Source organism: Scardinius erythrophthalmus, assembly GCF_964197995.2.
Source record: "Scardinius erythrophthalmus genome assembly, chromosome: 15".
In the NCBI taxonomy this organism is placed as follows: Eukaryota; Metazoa; Chordata; class Actinopteri; order Cypriniformes; family Leuciscidae; genus Scardinius; species Scardinius erythrophthalmus.
Window position 1 is genome coordinate 15,198,391 of NC_138235.1, and position 20,983 is coordinate 15,219,373.

General features: G+C 38.8%; 1 protein-coding gene across 1 annotated transcript; it reads left to right on the forward strand.

Annotated features, from left to right (window-relative positions):
* LOC308703103 (cell adhesion molecule CEACAM5-like) lies at positions 1-19,822 on the forward strand. The gene is made up of 17 exons (XM_081386372.1): positions 1-130; positions 1,580-1,609; positions 5,341-5,595; positions 6,341-6,595; positions 6,845-7,129; positions 7,433-7,687; positions 8,858-9,142; positions 9,765-10,019; positions 10,356-10,640; positions 10,980-11,234; positions 13,404-13,670; positions 14,663-14,764; positions 15,547-15,603; positions 16,025-16,078; positions 16,310-16,378; positions 18,760-18,807; positions 19,236-19,822. The coding sequence occupies exons 1-17, from the start codon at positions 100-102 to the stop codon at positions 19,241-19,243; spliced, it is 2,796 nt and encodes a 931-aa protein (XP_081242498.1). The 5' UTR covers positions 1-99; the 3' UTR covers positions 19,244-19,822.
* Positions 19,823-20,983: the final 1,161 nt, after the last annotated feature.

Genomic DNA, 20,983 nt, shown 5'->3' on the forward strand with positions numbered 1-20,983 from the left:
GTTTCCATCAAAAGAGGTAATAGGGAGGAAGCTTTTCTTGTTGCAGAGACTCATGCAAGATCTGTGTTCACTGAGGCTTTACTTTGACTGCAGCTGCAAATGGAAATATTTAAAATCATCCTTTTGACAGGTAGGGTGCCTTTATTAATATTAATTGGAAACGAACACTCAGAGGAAAAAAAAAAAGTTACAAAAGCTGACACTGGGGCGGTACTCTTTCAAAGGGTATACCTTTGTACCTAAATGGTACGTATTAGAACCTTTAAAAAAAAAAAAAGGGTACCGACCCAGTGACATTTTTTTTACCTTTTTTTCTGGGGGTAAATAAAACTAGGAAATCACTATACTGTAACCCAGATTTTCTCTGAATCTTTTTTATTTTTATTATTAAGCAAACAATACAATACAGATAAGTACATAAAGAAAACAACAGCAAAAATCAAATATAGACAAATATAAATGTTGAAAAAGCAAGTATCAGACAATTAAGCTTGTTGACGACAAACAAGAAAAAAATGCATAATACAAGAAGAGACAAATGAGCAAACAAATAAACAAACATATAAACAACATAAAACAGAAAGCAATATGGATGAACATACATATCTCTACACATACATACGGACAGATTGTATATCTCCCCACCCAGAATGTTAAGTATTGTAAAGTAGCGAGTGTACGATGTCATTGCTAACATTTATTATTTACTGTAAAAAAAAAAAAAAAAAAAAAAAATATATATATATATATATATATATATATATATATATTATTTTTTACAGTAAATAATAAATGATAGCAATAACATCGTACACTCGCCCACCCAGAATGTTTAGTATTGTAAAGTAGCGAGTGTATGATGTTATTGCGATCACTTATTATTTACTGTAAAAAAAAAAAAAAAAAATATATATATATATATATATATATATATATATATATTTTTTTTTTTTTTTTTTTTTTTTTACAGTAAATAATAAATGATTGCAATAACATCGTACACTCGCTACGTATCATATATTATCCAGTCCCTTCTTGGTCTACAGACCATGTGGTCCTGTCATGACCTTGTCAGGGGGAGGGAGAGAGAAAGGGTTGGAGAGTAGAGAGAGGGAGGGGGGAGGGGGGGGAGGGGGGGACAGGAGACCGAGGAAGGGTGAGAAAAAAAAGAATAGAAAGGAGGAAGAAAGGAAATGAAATCATATCGCAAATCAAATCATAGCATCAGTTAAAGGTAATTCAAAGTAATTGCGGAATACATACATACATACATACATACATAAATGTACCTATATATATACATATACACCTACAAACATGCACACCCATACATATATACACACACACACACACACACACCTACATACACCTTCATATAGTTATATATACCCATGTACCTAATAGAAATATTAATAACAGTAATAATAATAAAATGTCTTAGGCATATACGTACATGCCCTACACATACACAATATACTAACTAGTAAAATGCAAAACAATACCACGAATATATCAGATGTCTTTATCCTTTACATTTCCTGATAAATTAATATATTCTCTGAATCTTTTTATATTATAGTGGCAGTCTGTGTGCAAGAGGGCAATGGAGGTAAGTTTTTATTTTATTTTATTTTTTATGTGGTTTCTGGTTTGTTTACTTTTAATGTAAAAGGGTACTATACGGTTATCTGGAACACATGTGATGACCTACCCCAACCCCACCCCTAAACCTACCCGTCACTGGGGTTACGACCAACCAAGAGTGGTTGTGGTCACCTGTGGTCAGGTGTGGTCCGGATAACTGTATAGTACCTGTAAAAGTTTAATCTACTTTGAACTTTTAATGACTATTGCATTTAACTTTAATTTTTAAGTTATACATTACAAAGTGTTATGTTATGTTTATGTTATGTATTAAGAGCAGGCGCGCTCAACTCTCAAAATAGTTTATGGGTGCGAGTAATAAAAAACGTTTATCAAAAGTAAAGATGAAAAACCGCACTCTCAGGTTCTATTTTCATACATTTATTATTACCATGTCCTCACAGACGCGTTTTCGGCCTAAGCCATCATCAGTGTGTTTATGTTATGTTCATAAATACACTCTAACCTAAGGATTATTCATCCGCTAGACAGGTAGGGTTCAGGGTTAGTAGAATGAGTTGACACGTAGGGTTGTCCCCATTCTCTTAATGAATGATGGGTGTGTTTTGGGCGTAACGAGCAATAAATCAATCAGAGTCTCAACTCCCATTCCCTTTAAAAGTCAGTTGTGCTCGCGCCATGGCAGATTCGCTATTTACATGGCGGAATTTTCTAACGGAAAAACTGATCGCTTCTCTAGCGAGGAAACGGATCTGCTCGTGCAAGGTTAAAGCACGCTACGGGACAAGCCGGATTCCACCATATCTTTATGTACACAATGATAATCTTTTACATTGTAATTATTTTATTGTTAATATTTGTCTAGTTTGTGCACTGCTGCGTGTCCCTGTGAGTGTACGCGTGTTGTGCACCCGCCTATAGGCTTATATTACTAATGCGGCCTTTAAACAACAAAACATACTAATACTCCACCATAGACTTTAGACAAGGTTTTTGTTGGTCATGCCACAGTCTATTTCAGTTGCCTCAAAATAGCAATTCACCAACAATGCGCCTGAACACACCTTGTTTTCAGACCAGCAGCTCATGGGCGCACAAATGGATGAAAGTAATTTGCTATTTAAGCAACGTGGTGCAGGACGTGAAAATGATAACTGCGTCAGGCTGAAACTAGTAAAATATGCCTGGCGCTGCATTGCACCCAGGTGTATGATAGGGCCCTTATTATCCTTAGCCTACTTTTGCTTGTGTTTTGTGGCAAGCTTTATGCATGCACTTGAGCATGTAATAGGCTATATTCCTCCATGATGCCCCCATATTTAAGCAGCCTAATTAAATTAAAATAAACGTGTGATTAGTTGACTAATTAATTGCTCAAATGATTGACTACTAGTCGATTAGAAAAATCTTTAGTCGGGGGCAACTCTAATCAATACTTAGTTGGCACAGTAATTAGTATCCAGCTCCTCTACATTAAATTAGTTGAGTTAACATAATTAGTTGATAAACTAATAAAATAAAGATTCAATTAAGATGCTAACCATATATTCCCATAAAGAATTGCTTGTTCCCTTTCACCACCATACAAAGGACTGTTTTTAAGGTGACAATCCGTAACAAATATGGATATTGCCAGTTGTTTTACTCCCTGACCGAGGGGACCCTCGGGACGGATGCATTGGCACACAGCTGGCCCCGGGGCTTCCGCAAGTATGCGTTTCCCCCAGTGTGCCTTCTCGCAAAGACACTGTGCAAAGTCAGGGAGGAAGAGGAGCAGGTCTTGCTAGTTGCCCCTTATTGGCCCAACCGGATCTGGTTCCCCGAACTGATGCTCCTCTCGACAGCCCCTCCCTGGCCAATTCCTCTCAGGGAAGACCTCCTCTCTCAGAGACGGGGCACCGTATTGCACCCATGTCCAGACCTCTGGAAACTCCATGTCTGGTCCCTGGACGGGACGCGGAGTTTCTAGGTGATCTACCACAAGTTGTCATAGACACCATCACTTCTGCGAGAGCACCCTCTACGAGGCATGCTTACGCCCTGAAGTGGAACCTGTTCGTTGAGTGGTGTTCTTCTCACCGAGAAGACCCCCGAAGATGTTCGATCGGTACTGTGCTTTCCTTCCTGCAAGATGGGTTGGAGCGAGGGCTGTCTCCCTCCACCCTCAAAGTGTATGTTGCCTCTTTTGCCGCACATTACGATGCAGTTGACAGGAGATCTGTGGGGAAGCATGACCTGATCATCAGGTTCCTGAGGGACGTGAGGAGACTGAATCTGCCTCACCCCCCTTTGCAGAGACCTCCCTTTGAGCCATTGTGGGCAGCAGAGTTAAAAGTCCTGTCTATAAAAACAGTTCTCCTGCTTGCTTTGGCCTCTATCAAGAGGGTAGGGGACCTGCACACATTTTCGGTCGATGAATCGTGCCTGGAATTCGGGCCGGCCAACTCTCACGTCATCCTGAGACCTTGGCCTGGATATGTGCCCAAGGTTCCTACCACTCCCTTTTGAGACCAGGTGGTGAACCTGCAAGTGCTGCCCCCAGAGGAGGCACACCCAGCCCTGGCTTTTATCTGTCCCGTCCACGCTCTGTGCCTGTACGTGGACAGAACGCAGAGCCTCAGGACCTCAGACCAGCTCTTCGTCTGTTATGGAGGCCAGCAGAAGGGAAAGGCTGTCTCCAAGCAGAGGTTGGCCCACTGGATAGTGGATGCCATCGTCTTAGTGTATCAATCCCAAGACGCACCATATCAACCCCCCCTGATAATTATGATTTCCACACAGTAATTCTATGCATTCATTATATTAACTTAAACAAATATCCAAAAGTGGCAAAAAATACATAAGAAATATCTCAGTATATTCATAAAGAAATAACAATAGCTGTCATATTCATAGCTATGAATGATCAGAAGTTTATATTTATCAGCAAATAATCCATTAATCCTCATTCTGACTGCAGAAATGGATGATCTGAAAACATTAGCTTAGCTTGTCTATGTTTACCATAATGTGACAAATCAACCATTTGGTTGAGCATGTTTTTGAAAAATTATTTAAAAAATACTAAAGTTTTTTAGTTTTGACACTGACACTGTGACATCTAGTGGTTTTTATTGGCATAACATACCTCAACCAGGTGGTAGAGATGGCTCAGGTACTCCTCTCAATAAAATATAGTGACTCAGAATGTGCTCAACCATTTGGTTGAGCAGGCAGTAAAGGGCCTCACACTATAGCTAAATTTCAACTTGCTCAGTCAGCTTGCTTCTGGTTCTCAAAAAAAAAAAAAAAAAAAAATAGCTTGTTATCCATTGTTGTATCTTCATGGATGAGACATTGAGAACTACATACTGTAGTTCAAAGATAATTCAACCGTCATCGAATTTTATTTAATCAATTAATTCTACAACAATTCTGAGTTAGACTGTAATGGCTGTTTCAAAAACTTGCAACCGAAAAAGAAAACACTAAATGATTAGATTAACCAATCAGGCTTCAGTATTTCGGAGAAAACTGACGCAATGCTCGTTCCCGTTACCTCAGGGAATCAAGGTTGCATTAGTGACCAGAATGTTTCTTGGTATTTTAATTGAAATCATAAGCAAACCCAGCATAAATATAATTTTATAAATCTTTAAATTATTGTTAAAAATTATAAAATAATTATAAACTTTTTTTTTTTTTTATAATTGTAAGAGAGTAAATTCTTACTAATTCTACCCCTGTGATTCTTAGTTGACACATCAAAACCACAAATCAGCAAAGATCAGTGGTTTGAGCCCTTCTACACTGGGGAGAAAATCCAGCTTGGTTGTAATATTCCCGGTGATGGATGGAAGTATGACTGGTATAAAGCCTCAGAAACCTTGATCACAGATCCAACCTTTACTATCAACACAGCATCTCCCTCTAACACAGGTGTCTATCACTGCAAAGCAAAGAGAGGAGACTTCTCAGTGGATAGTGAGACTCTACAAGTGCGAGTTGAAGGTGAGTCCATAATATACCTCTTTATAGTCATTTCTATTGTGGAATATAACTGATGAAATTCAGACCAATACCTTAACAGAAATGGTTCTATCTATTGTTTAAGGGCACTTCACTGTTTGAGTGTCACTGTTATACTTGCATCATAAATATTGAGCGTATTTTCAATAAATGACTTCAGGAAAAATTTGAATAAAACAACAATAAATCTAATAATTGCACATAGTGTTAGGTACGTGCCACCTAATATGGCCTAATAGTCCTAGGAAAGCAACTATCTGTCATTTTACATTGCAGTCATTTAAACGTAAGTACAGTATTTATTATAGCTGTGTGTCATAATACAGTAGTGAAATATGGTAGCCTACTGTTGTGTATAGGGGAAAAGGTAGAGGAATTACTATTATCAAAATACATTCAACCCTTCTTTAGCAAGCTAAACATTTTATGACCATATATTTTGTCATATATTTTACATTACATGTTATAAATGTAAATATATTTCACACTTAACATCATCTATTTTTGTTATATTTCAGAATATATTTTAAAATGATAAATATAAGTGAACAACAATGCAAATATATTTCAATGTATTGGGAATATATGCCACATATATTGTTGACACTTTAAAATATATTTCAATATTTTTTTTTTCTGTATGGTATAATAGTAATCATATGCAACTCAAAGCAGTTATTGCTTGAAGAGAGTTCATTATTAATAATTCTACCCCTGTGATTCTTAGAAAACACACCAAAACCAGACATCAGGAAAGATCAGTGGTTTGAGCCCTTCTACACTGGGGAGAAAATCCAGCTTGGTTGCAATATGCCTGGTGATGGTTGGAAGTATGACTGGTATAAAGACTCAGAAACCTTGATCACACATCCAACCTTTACTATCAACACAGCATCTCCCTCTAACACAGGTGTCTATCACTGCAAAGCAAAGAGAGGAGACTTCTCAGTGGATAGTGAGACTCTACAAGTGCGAGTTGAAGGTGAGTCCATAATGTACCTCTTTATAGTCATTTCTATTGTGGAATATAACTGATGAAATTCAGACCAATACCTTAACAGAAATGACATGGTATCAAGAGAGTTAAATAAGTATTTTAGACTAAACAATTTTATAACCAAGAAACTGGGCTTCTGGCTATAAGTATAATTTTCATTCACTTTTCCACGTCAATTGTTCATTACTGTTGTTGTTGTTGTTGTTGTTGTTGTTGTTTATTTTTTTTGTGCAGACCCGCCTCGACCTAAACTGTCAATAGAGTCTGAATGGAAAACATTTTACCCAAATGAAAAATTGATTCTGAAGTGTTCAATCAATTCTAATGAATGGGGCTATGAATGGTTTAGAAACAGAGCTGAGCTTTCAGGTAACAAGGACATTTCCATTTCTGGAAACACACTCACAATCCGCTCAGCAAAAGCGAGTGACTCAGCACAGTATACCTGCAGAGGAAAACATCGTTCGAGAACGTTAGTGACTACAAGATCAACAGGAGCTTTGCGACTTCATATTCATGGTAAAACTACTTATGATATTCTATGATTAATAGATTTGAACTAAATTGACAGGCACCCAAAAGAGTTTAACGAAGAAGCTGTTTATATTTTAAGCTGTTTTTCACTTGCATTGGCTTGTATCAGTGTTCATGTCAGCATATGCAGTTCCCTGTCTACTCTTCTTGACAGTGGCCAGACACTATTAGCAGTTTGAGTCAGTTCATTTAGTATTGGATTATAAATAATAGTAATCATATGCAACTCAAAGTATTTATTGCTTGAAGAGAGTTCATTATTACTAATTCTACCCCTGTGATTCTTAGATAACACACCAAAACCAGACATAAGGAAAGTTCAGTGGTTTGAGCCCTTCTACACTGGGGAGAAAATCCAGCTTGGTTGTAAAATGCCTGGTGATGGTTGGAAGTATGACTGGTATAAAGACTCAGAAACCTTGATCACACATCCAACCTTTACTATCAACACAGCATCTCCCTCTAACACTGGTGTCTATCACTGCAAAGCAAAGAGAGGAGACTTCTCAGTGGATAGTGAGACTCTACAAGTGCGAGTTGAAGGTGAGTCCATAATGTACCTCTTTATAGTCATTTCTATTGTGGAATATTCTTCCCATTGTTCATTCATTGAGTTTACAATGCATCAGTAAAGTTCCCAGGAAATTAATGAACCGATTAAAGGGGGGGTGAAATGCTCATTTTCACTCAATCTCCTGTTAATCTTGAGTACCTATAGAGTAATATTGCATCCTTCATATCTCCAAAAAGTCTTTTGTTTTATTATATTTTTAATTGAAAGATAGGCTGTACCGAGTCTTTCCGGAAAAAAACGAGCGGCTGGGGGCGGGCCGTGTGGGCGAAGCTAAGCTGTGCTAACGCGCCGAGCTAGTGAAAACACACAGAGACATTTCACCGTTCCAACGCACGACCGCGAACCTTTATCATTGTGACTGCTCGATCCTTAAGCATTAGACGATCTGCAAATCCGTCGATCTTTGTTTATAAAACAGTCATCGTCGAAATGCAGGGAACAACAGTCTTACACAACTCCGTTTATGCTCAGGAAAACAAACTCCATCCACGGGTGCCTTAACGCTGGGTTCTTTGGGAATCTGTGCAGGGTTGTCTTGCCCTGGTAACCAAAAACACACTTCTTTGGTGACACTGACTTCCCAAAAGCCGGGCAGGGCACTTTGATGGCGAACTGCTTTCACTCTCTTGCTCTAGTCTACGAGTGCGCGCGCGCCCGCGATCTTACCGGAGAAGTGCCCTTAGGACCCATATAAGGAAATTCCGCTCTATCTTACGTAAGACAGAGCCATACTCGAAAAAAACTTTCCGAAACTTGTGACAAACCGGAAGGACTATTTTTGGAACAAAAATACTCCTTCAAACATACAACTTAGTTTTTGAAACTTTGTCCATGTTTAGCATGGGAATCCAATTCTTTACCAGTGTAAAAAACTCAGTATGCATGAAATAGCATTTCACCCCCCCCCCCCCCCCCCCTTTAAATTCAGACCTATAACTTGCACACAATGTAAGTCGCTTCAGAAGCATCTGCCAAATATGTAAAAGAAATAACATGGAATCAAGAGAGTTAAATAAGTATTTTAGACTAAACAATTTTGTAACCAAGAAACTGGGCTTCTGGCTATAAATATAATTTTCATTCACCTTTCCACATCAATTGTTCATTACTGTTGTTGTTTTTTATTTTTTCCTGTGCAGACCCGCCTCGACCAGAACTGTCAATAGAGTCTGAATGGAAAACATTTTACCAAAATGAAAAAGTGACTCTGAAGTGTTCAATCAATTCTAATGAATGGGGCTATGAATGGTTTAAAGATGGACATCAGCTTTCAGGTAACAAGGACATTTCCTTTTCTGGAAACACACTCTCAATCCGCTCAGCAAAAGCGAGTCACTCAGGACAGTATACCTGCAGAGGAAAACATCGTTCGAGAACGCCAGTGACTACAGGACAAACAGAAGCTTTGCAACTTAATATTCATGGTAAAACTACTTATGATATTCTATGATTAAAGGAACTGTATGTAAGATTGTGGCCAAAACTGGTACTGCAATCACTTTTAAATTATTGTAGAGCGGTGTATCCCCTCCCCCTCCCCCCTGACTCGAGGTTGCCAGATAGGCTGCAGGATCCAGCAGGAACGTTTGTAGCTGCAGCTGTGGTAACTAGAGCAGAGCTGGCAACCCGGATGCCGAAACACTACTGACTTCGTGATTGGTAGATAGGTGGAGGGTGGGGCATCATGACAACATCAACATCAGTTGAGGGCTGCAACTTCACTTTTAAATGACAATATCCTGGCCAGACTACTGTTGTCAGTGATTTAAGTATTTGAAATGAACATGATTTCTTAATGTCTAGTGACATATCAGGGCCATTTCATGATTAATTGAAATACATTTCTTACATACGGTTCCTTTAATAGATATGAATGAAATTAACAGACACTTAAAAAAAGAGTACAGTGAAGAAGCCAGATATTATTAGCAGCATAATACAGATAATTTATTCTCAGATCATAGAGAATTACAACTACATGCAACTCAAGGCTGCTATCATTTGAAGAGAGTCTATTATTTTTAATTCTACCCCTGTGATTCTTAGAAAACACACCAAAACCAGACATAAGGAAAGTTCAGTGGTTTGAGCCCTTCTACACTGGGGAGAAAATCCAGCTTGGTTGTAAAATGCCTGGTGATGGTTGGAAGTATGACTGGTATAAAGACTCAGAAACCTTGATCACACATCCAACCTTTACTATCAACACAGCATCTCCCTCTAACACAGGTGTCTATCACTGCAAAGCAAAGAGAGGAGACTTCTCAGTGGATAGTGAGACTCTACAAGTGCGAGTTGAAGGTGAGTCCATAATGTACCTCTTTATAGTCATTTCTATTGTGGAATATTCTTCCCATTGTTCATTCATTGAGTTTACAATGCATCAGTAAAGTTCCCAGGAAATTAATGAACTGATTAAATTCAGACCTATAACTTGAACACAATGTAAGTCGCTTCAGAAGCATCTGCCAAATATGTAAAAGAAATTACATGGAATCAAGAGAGTTAAATAAGTATTTTAGACTAAACAATTTAATAACCAAGAAACTGGGCTTCTGGCTATAAATATAATTCTCATTCACTTTTCCACGTCAATTGTTCATTACTCTTGTTGTTTTTTATTTTTTTCCTGTGCAGACCCATCTCGACCAAAACTGTCAATAGAGTCTGAATGGAAAACATTTTACCCAAATGAAAAAGTGATTCTGAAGTGTTCAATCAGTTCTAATGAATGGGGCTATGAGTGGTTTAGAAACGGATCTCGACTTTCAGGTAACAATGAAATTTCCTTTTCTGGAAACACACTCTCAATCCGCTCAGCAAAAGCGAGTCATTCAGGACAGTATACCTGCAGAGGAAAACATCTGAAGAGAACGCCAGTGACTACAGGACAAACAGAAGCTTTGAAACTTCATATTTATGGCAAGTGAATCTACTTCTGAAAAATTTGAAAGTCAGAAATGAAGAAAAAAGACAAAAAGACAAAACAATTCAAATACTGTAGTGACAGCCATGTGTCTTAAAGAGGTCAATGAGGATTTTGCTTTCCATAGAAAAGGTTTAGCTGCTTTACTGTTGCACTGACATTTGTATTATAAAAAGGTTAGTTTCAGCGTTTACAGCTTCCTGACTATGTGCAAAAGGATTTTCACTGAAAAATGTTGTTCATTTTGTGTGAGGATTATAAAGAATTACAAGCACATGCAATTCAAGGCAGTAATTTTTTTTTTTTTTTTTTTTTTTTACTTCTGTTGCTCCTAGTTGACACACCAAAACCACACATCAGGAAAGATCAGTGGTTTGATTTCTTCTACACTGAGGAGAAAGTCCAGCTTGGTTGTAACATGACTGGTGATGGATGGAAGTATAACTTGTATAAAGACTCAAAACCCTTGACCTCACATCCAAATCACACCATCAGCACAGCATCTCTCTCTGACACTGGTGTCTATCACTGCAAAGCAAAGAGAGGAGACTTCTCAGTGGATAGTGAGACTCTACAAGTGCGAGTTGAAGGTGAGTCCATAATTTACCCCTTAAAGGGGTGGTTCGGGATTTTTGACATCGGACCTCATTTTTAAGTCAGCCTGGTTGTTATTCATCAGTGGAGACATTTTTTAAAAAAAATTATCCAGTCCTTATATTTGGATAGTTAGCTGATGCTAGGCTAGCGCGAGTCAAGGGTAGATGTTAGCCAGCCATTAAAAACCGTTTCACCCACTCCACAGTGCACCAAACGCAAATCAATTATAACACTAGACTATCGATGCAAATGTCCGTTGAGAGAATAATGTTAGAAATCAAACTTACCTTTCATCACATTGCATTAGTTATAATTTGTTCCCTGTAATCATAAGCCTTGTCTACAGCAGCAGCGGAGTGATATTGATTACCTAGGCAACCGAGTGAGCCGGTACACACATGTACTACACAGTACACACACTGTAGTGCGCTTCTTTTCTGTGTTTACTTTTTGCCGAATTACTAACTGGAGCAAAGTAAAATTCCGCAGCTGCTGAGAAACTAGTTCCTTTGGGATCATTGAGATGAAAGGTAAGTTTGATTTCTAACATTATTCTCTCAACGTACATTTGCATCGATAGTCTAGTGTTATAATTGATTTGCGTTTGGTGCACTGTGGAGTGGGTAAAACGTTTTTTTAATGGCTGGCTGACATCTACCCTTGACTCGCGCTAGCCTAGCATCAGCTAACTATCCAAATATAAGGACTGGATAATTTTTTTTAAAAAATGTCTCCACTGATGAATAACAACCAGGCTGACTTAAAAATGAGGTCCGATGTCAAAAATCCCGAACCACCCCTTTAATAGTCATTTCTATTGTGGAATATAACTGATGAAATTCAGACCAATACCTTAACAGAAATGACATGGTATCAAGAGAGTTAAATAAGTATTTTAGACTAAACAATTTTAAGACCAAGAAACTGGGCTTCTGGCTATAAGTATAATTTTCATTATTTGATTTTCATCAAGTTTAAGGTGAGTCTCTAGTGCCCAGTGTTGGTAAGGTTTGGTAAGGTACTTTGTTATTACTGAAGGTTACAGATTACATGTTACATGTTACCCTATTTAAAATGTAATAAGTTGTGTAACTATTCAACTATTGTCTAACTTTATTAAAGTAATGTAACTGATTACATTTGATTACTTTTCTAAATTTATAATGAATATTTTCAACTGTTAATCATTTTAAAACATTTAAACCAGGCAGGGTTAACCTTACAGTAGTACTCAACAACACTGATTCATAAATAGAAGTGTGGCTGGTAAAGACATCTTTATCTAGCTAGCAGACTAGACATAACTAATTTGTTATGAATGGATATTATAATTGTTAAATAAACTACTGGACATGCACCTAGCAGAACAGCTAAAATTCATCTTGAATACACATTAGTGGCATGGTGTGGCAGGCGAGAGTAGGCAATGCCTTTACTACTTTTTTATTGACTGCTTACAGTTAACTTTAGGCCTGCAGATGCTTCCTCAGGTTCGACATTGAAACCTTCGATGTCAATAGCATTTTAATAGTTGGCAAACATATTTTGCACTGAGCTGTTATATTTGCGCCCCTTTCTGATTTAGAACATTATTTTTAAATTTCCAGCACTGGGATGCATTTTTGTCACTCGCCATGGTGGCAACTCTCAGACAGCTTGTAACCTAAATATTTCAGCAGCAATGTGGACTGATTTAATTGGCTGATGGGGTGCGCTGCAAATTCAACAACCAATCAAAAGCATCAGAATAGCATAGCTTTAATAATCAGCCTTTAAATGGCAGGAGAAATAGTGCACATCAGAAACATTATTCAACATATCCTAGCTTTTTACAGAAAATATTTAGATGTAACCATCTTTGTAATCGTTAACATTTTCATAAGTAACTGTAATTTAATTAGAAAAAATCTCTGTAACTGTAACTAGTAATCTAGTTACGTAGAGTGTAGTTTACTTTATGATATGTTTTGAACACATCACATGTTTTGAATACATGGTATGAATAAAGTATTGATTTCACTAGTAAATGCATTTTAAATAGTTACTAAAACTAGTAAAAGTAAAAGCACTGATGTCTATTGATTAGGAATAATTAGAAGACTCATTATGAAATACATTTGAAAACAAAGTATTTATGAAATAATATTTTGTTTTGTTCTAAGCTCGTCCACCTGCAGTTCTGAGTCTGGAGACTGAATTGAGCGACATCATGTCTGGGAATATCCTGACCCTCAGATGTAACGTCTCAGACGGCAAACAGTGGAGCTACGCCTGGTTCGAGAATGGACAGAGTCTCAATGTGTCGTCAGATATGTTCAAAGTGACAGCAACTGAAGAAACTATTAAAAGTGAATTCAAGTGCCAGGGAATAAGGACAGAGAGACCACTGTACTCTGCTCTGAGTGAGGGCTTCACAGCCAATAATATTAGTGAGTAATGTGAATATTTATTATTAAACTTATTTCATACAATGTATAGATGTGAATGATTTGTGGATTGTGTCAAGTTATCTTCAAGATTTTCAAGATCGTCTCAGGTTACTTGACTGTAACCCTGTTCCCTGAAAAAGCAGGAACGAGATACTGCACTTTTTGTCGTGACCAGCTGTGAAATATGTGTGCAACACATCAATGAAATTGACTTAGAATTGGGGGTGTCTGAACCCCTCACGGTTGTATAGTGTGAACTCACAAGCTTGCGAAAAGGTCTTCTAGGCAACAAAAGGAAGCAACGCAACACCCAACATTTCGCTGGAAACCGCTGCCCCCCGAAACACCAGAGGCAGCTGGGCTTGTACAGAGATTTCGTGGGGGTGCCGGGAAGAGGCGGGCTGATTTATTTTTCATGTGCCCCGTCCCGAGGGCTGGGCACAAGACCATCAGGACTTCCTCTTTTTGGAGATGATCGTCCTGAGGTCTGGCCATTTTGGAGGCTGCTGAGGACGGTGAGCCGGTCCCCAGTCTTGATGAGGGGGAGTGCTACTTGCCACACTCTATTTTTGTGCCTCACGTTTTACAGAAGGACCGGGATGAGGCTGGGTGGCCTACAGCCGTTCCCCCTGAGTGCGGCGATTAAGGAATTGCACGAATGCTTCCTCGCGTTTCTTCACCTCCTGAAACTTTCTGACAACTGCATTAACCAAGTCACCAAAAAGGCAGGAAGGTGAGATAGGGGCATCAAGCAGGAACACTCAGTCCCTGTCCTTGATGCCCGTGTTGCACACATATTTCACAGCTGGTCACAACAAAAAGTGTTACCAAAGCACTGAATTAAGCGCAGCATTGAGAATAGTTTTTGAAAGGGAACATATATTTAGATTAAAAATGAGGAAAACAACTTTTTATATATAATTTCTACATAAATGTTTTAAGTAAATGCTAATTTAATTTTATTAACCTTATAACTTCCCTCATTATTACAGTATTAAAAAGAAAAATTCTGCTGGCCATCTCAGGATGTCTTGTCTGCTGTATTGTAATCCTGATCATTGGATGCCTCGTTCTGAGAATTACCCGTAAACCAGGTACAAACAGAAAACAATTCATATACTTAATTAATATAAAAAAAACAAGCAATATCTATACACCAAGCACCAGCAACCAGCCTCATGTCGCCCATTGCTCAGACTTCAAATACTGTAGTGCCGCTTCTATTGACACTTTCTTTGAATAGTATCTATCAGTGGATGTAGTGTAAACAGGATTTTATTTTTTGATATTTACAGTTGGGGTAAACAGTGTCTACTATTATTTACACTCAGTGTAAACACTATTTACCCTCTAGTACACTTAGTGTAAATAGCTGCTAAAAATGTAAAATTGTTATTAAGCCTTAAGCCTTTGACATGGATTCAGCCATTTTCAGCATGTTGTCATAAACTACCATTCAGATGTTTCGATTTTTAAATGTTTTAAATTTCTAAAAGTCTCTAATGCTCCCCAATCCTGCATACTTATGTACTATTCCATGACGATTTGTAGTATAAATAGTGCAAGTAGTGTGTTCACACTGAAAAAAAAACAAGTGCACTTCAAATATCCGGATGATGCACTTAATCAATGTTGAACACTTCATGCACTCAACTGTCACAGCTTTAATTACGTAGGGACAAATATACCCTTATAAAATTCATACAGTACATGGTTGAGTGCATAGTGTACAGTGCGTTATTTGATCAATAATACAGTAAAAACAGTTTTATCTTCTGTGTAAAAAACATTTAGCTTCTGTGTTTTTAATTATATTAGTAACATTTTACATTTAATTACTTCTTACAAAACTTTTGTTTCTTGTCATTATCTTTAGAGAAAAAAGAAACAGTACCAGAGGACTTGTTTTTCTCAATGGCAGACTCCAAGAACCGTAAGTTATGGGTACCAAATGGCCCCACAACTATATTAATACCAGAAATGTCTGACCTTGTGGGGACATTTTTTGGTCCCCATGAGGAAAACAGCTTATAAATCATACAAACTGATTTTTTTTTTTTTTTTTTTTTTTTTTTTTTTTTTTATGTAAAAATGCAGAAAGTTTCCTGTGATTGGTAGGGTTAGTGTAAGGGAATAGAAAATACAGTTTGTACAGTATACAAATCGTTATGTCTATGAAAAGCCACCATAAAACGTGTGTGTGTGTGTGTGTGTGTGTGTGTGTGTGTGTGTGTGTGTGTGTGTGTGTGTGTGTGTGTGTGTGTGTGCGTGTGCGTGTGCGTGCGTGTGCGTGTGTGTGTGTGTGCGCAATTTATCTATATTTACATTTGTATGGGTCTTTAATTACTCTGCAGAAACAGCTTCACCCTTGGAGGAGTACATTTACAACAGTCCCACAGAGATGGAAGGTATGTGCCTTTAACTGTGTTTGGCTGACATTACAATCAAAAGCACAGTCATGTACTCAGTCGCTTTAACAAATGGTACTATTTCATATCCCAAGCTTTTGTGATGATATTATATGAAAAACTATTAGTGACATTCATGTTGCATGAATTTGCTTGTTTAACAAGCCAGAATTATCACTGTAGATTTTTAAACTAAAATAAAATCACCACACTCTCTCTAATATCATTCAGAACGTGAGGAAAAAGAAGAACTGATAACTGATCTTGTTTCAGCCACTCATGTGGATGGTGTGATTAAAGGTAAGAAACCTAACAAACATATAATCTATTAATGTCTATCATATCATAATATTTGTAAAATAAATCAATCATTTAATTTTAATTTTAATTTCATTAAACATTTTAAGTTCTGTTGACATAATGTTGATCATTACATTAACATAATATTGTGTGTAATTTAAACTCAAATTCCGGCGTTACTCAAGTAGTTGCAGTGACTTTTGACGAATCAACTTAAAAATTAAGTTTGTTACATAATTATGTTCCTCTACATAATTTCATTCAAATATGTCATAACTCAAAAAGATGGATGTAAACTGTTGTGTCAGTTTGTTGTTGTTGAACCAACACATTTTTAGAGTGTACACTCTTAAAAATAAAGGCTGCGAGTTTTTTTTTTTTTTCAGTGATAAAGAACATCTAGGTTATGTATGTAACCCTTGTTCCCTGAATTAGGATCTCACCTGAGAGCCCAATCACCTTCAAATGTAAACTAAACGACCCAGTGCTCATTGGCATGCGAGATTTGCATCACGTGCTCCACCCCGCAGCACGGGTATAAATATGGAAGCGGGTGTGTTCGCAGTTCAGGTTTTAGCTGAGGAGACGAGCAGGTGACCCGGCCGCTAAACAGTGGTACAGCAACTGTGGCGACGAGAAGTGACGTCTCCATTCCCTCCTTCAGGGAACGAGGGTTACATATGTAATGGAGATGCTCACTTTCAGTCGGTCACATTTAACATCACGCCAGATGAACTGGGATCCCTAACAAAGCGCCACTATTGCTGCACCTCCCAGCACACTTCCTGGGACGGAAGATGGGACAGAGAAAGTTGATAACTGCTGTTCCCCATGAACCATTCAACGAGACTATTGGATAACACTGGGAAAGCGTGCCCTTTCAAGTTTTGGAAAAGGACGCTGCGGAAACCACATCCTACTCGTAGGGAGGTATCATATGAACTGGCTAATAGGGCAGTGCGACATATGGAATGTCTCTGAGGTAACTCTGGCCTAGTTTTGGGGGAGTCAACACCAAAAGGGATGGCAGAGCAGACTCTGCCAAGGGAAAGACACAGACTCGCCGTCAGGGAAGCCATACCGTGGAAGATGACACATATAGAATCACCATAGGGATCACAACAAATGGGCAAGATTCTTCTACATGAAAATGCTTGCAGGTCCCCTACCCTTTTAATGGAAGCCAGCGCAGTCAGAAGCACTGCTGACTGCAGCGGTTCAAAGGTGGTTCTCTGCAGTGCCGTTGTCACCAACGAGAGATCCAAAGGGGATTGAGAGCGAGGCGGATTTGGGGGAAACGCATACTTCTGTAGTTCCCAGGGCGAGCTGTGTGCCAGCACATCCAAGCCGAGGGTCCCTGTGGATGGCGGCCTTCATTCTCTCCGTTTTCCCGGAAGTGCAGGCTATTGAGCGCAAAACGCAGGAGTGGTCTGTTTCGAGGGAGAATCGAGACTTGAAAGTGTGCGTCTATCTGGTCAATGCCTGAAAACCAATCTCGAGGGATGGATGCACCCGAAGATGCATTTCTGCGTTAGCGTTTTGAACGGGAGCCTGTGAAGGGCCCGATTCAACACTCACAGGTCCAAGATTGGCAGTAACCCACCGCCTTTCTTGGGTAAAATGAAGTAGGGGCTAAAAAAACCTGTCTTCATATCGGTTGGAGGTAATGGCTATGCCAGTAGGACTGCGATCTCCGTCCGTAAGACAGGGGCATCCTTGTCCTGCACAGAGGTGAACTGAATGTCTATAATCTTTGGGGGACACTGGCCAACTGAATAGCATAGCCGAGTCTAATAGTCTGAATGAGCCAGCGAGATGGGCTGGGGATCCCAGAGACCATACACGCGGGGCCAGAAGAACCACAGATGTACCCGCAGTGGGGCAGCGAGGTGGAACGCAGCGACCCAACTTAAGCGACGGCATAGAGCCCCGAAGTGGGGTCTGAGTGTGCGGTGCAATACTTATCTGGTTCCACGGTTGGGCAGAGGGTGCGTGCATTGGCTCTTTAGTTTCGAGCTCGAATCACTCGAAGGTGATTGGGCTCTCAGGCAAGATCCCAATTCGTTGGTACATTCCGGCGTGATGTCGAACATGACTGACTGAAAGGGAACCAAAGAACGTTTAGTGATCGGTTCTTAAAAGAGCAATTTTTCTTTGTGTGAAAAACATTTTAATAAACTAAAGAACATTTTTTTGCACTATAAAGAACCTTTAGTAGAATGAAAATGTACCAATGATGTTAAAAGTTCTTCATGGAACCATCATTGCCAATAAAGAACCTTTATTTTTAAGAGTGTACACAAAATACAGGAATCTGAGCAATAAGTGAGCAATCTCAGAAATCAGTAATCACAAATTACTCTTACAATTTTTTCTTGAAGATGAAGACTCACCAGCGGCAGAAGCTAATGGCCTGACATCATTTAAAGGTAGTTAAATTACACAATTTTAAAGCCGTTTTGAACTTGGTCTTAAAAGTCATAGCTCTTGGTGTTAAAAAGTGTTTCACACTAAGAAGCCTGAGTTAACATCTTTTATCCCTGGGTCATAAACTGCCTCAATGTTTTATTAAATATTCATGCACTTTGAACTGTCATAAAAAAGTACCTCATAAATAATAATCACTGTTATTATTCCCATAAATATGCAAATAAAAAGTCCCATCCAGGGTTTTTAAATGTACAGTGTGAAATCTCGAAACCTGAGATTAACTATTTCAGACTCTAGGTTAACAATTTCAAGTATGATAAACCTATAAAAAGCGCTTTGGAGTGCAGAGAAAAGTGCTATATAAATTATTGTGGATACCAAATTATTATTATTCTAAAAACTCATTGTCATGTTTCTGCCTCTCCAGGAATCTGAACCATTAAGTCAGCAATCAACATCATGATGAAGTTTCTATATTTGCACTGAGGCAGCTAAATGACATATGCTTGTATTAAAAAGATTGCATTAGCAGCACGGCACTTTGTCTAGTAGCAGCTGCACTTTTGTATACTTTTAAAGGCTGAAAACCAGCTTGTGTACAGCTTGAGAAAATGTAGAATTGAACTGCAGTGTTGTGGAGACCGCATACTTCCTTAAATGAAGACAGTAATTGTAGGGGGAGACGAATAACGGACGGCAAAAAAAATTTAAATTATCAGAAGTAATCAAAGTTATATGGTTTGTTTCATTTGTTACTTGCAAATACAAATATTACAACATGACACCTAAAATATTAATTGTAATACATCTACTAGATTATTGTCTTATTGTAATTAATTTGCATATTAAACAAAAGATTTAAAAAAAATCTACTGTATGTGCCACCTGCTTAAAAATATGTTTTTTTTATCCACATTTTATTTGAGATATTGTTATTGTGAGTGCGTGTGTTTTGTGTTTTTAGTGTGTTGGTTCTGGATTATTTACATTCAAATAAACATGTAAGACTAACACAAAGCTAGACTTTCATTTGATCATCCAATCAACTGGTTTTCAAAAACCAAATACACTAATTTTCTGTGTACTGAAGTCAACATTTTGAGAATTGTATTATAATACTACCCAGATGCCTTCACAATCTACTGTACTTGATTACGCATTGAATTCTAATTAACATTTAGGTTCAATCTATCTTGAGGAAATGGCAGGACAGGCATTTTTCTAAATAGTTTAATCCATTTAATTGACACAAAGATAACTTAAAGATACACTATGTATCGCCCCTTGTGTAGCTGCTATCCTCACAGCCACAAAAGAGTTAAAGCTAGGCCAGTCACTCACTGTAAAACTGTTTCAGATCCTGTTGGGGCCTCATGGCAGCAGCGTCCAATGTGATACCCCAAGGGGAAACCCACTTTGTATGATCAAGATCACGTGGCAGTGTCTCCGCGCCTTGGTTATATGAAGGAAACCTTGCTTCCTATCCCAGGGTCCAGTGTTAGGAGCTCTTTGCCATCAAGTTTCGCTCTCGACAGATGCTTCCCTCATTGGCTGGGGAGCAGTAATGGAAGGCCGCTCAGCTAAGGGTCTGTGGAGTAGTCACCTCCTTTCGTGGCAAATAAACTGCCTCCCAGACCTGAGGGGCCATCATGTGCTTGTCTAGTCAGACAACACATCAGTGGTCTCTGACATAAATCATCAGGGGGGTCTGTGATCGCATCCACTATGCAAACTGGCACATCCTCCTGTGTTCCCTGGGGAAGAAACTCTCCCTAAGGACAGTGTATATCCCAGGGTGCCAGACTATAGGACCATATACCCTGTCAAGGCAGGGGCTGAGGCCCAGGGAATGGAAACTTCACTCCAAGGTGGTGAATTATATATGGGAGGTATTTCGGACAAGCGGAAGTGGATCTTTTTCGTCTCAGGATACGAAACACTGTCCAATTTGGTTCTCCCTCACACACCCAGCTCCCTTGGGGCCGGATGTTGTGGTATAGACATGGCCGAGGCTACGTCTGTAAGTTTTTCCCCGATTACTCTGCTCCCAGGAGTTCTGGAGAAGGTCCGCCGGGATTCAGATTGAGTGGATTGGCACACACTGCAGAAGGATGATTGAGGGAGAAGTAGATATTGTCCTTTAACACTCTTGAACCAAGTTTGTTTGGGTGATGG

What these genes read in the sequence shown, in the direction of transcription:
- LOC308703103 (XM_081386372.1), top strand. Translation starts at nt 100, where the DNA reads ATGGAAATATTTAAAATCATCCTTTTGACAG. An exon ending in TAAAATCATCCTTTTGACAG is followed by an intron (nt 131 to 1,579) that starts GTAGGGTGCCTT and finishes TTTATATTATAG; the next exon opens with TGGCAGTCTGTGTGCAAGAG. An exon ending in TGTGCAAGAGGGCAATGGAG is followed by an intron (nt 1,610 to 5,340) that starts GTAAGTTTTTAT and finishes TGTGATTCTTAG; the next exon opens with TTGACACATCAAAACCACAA.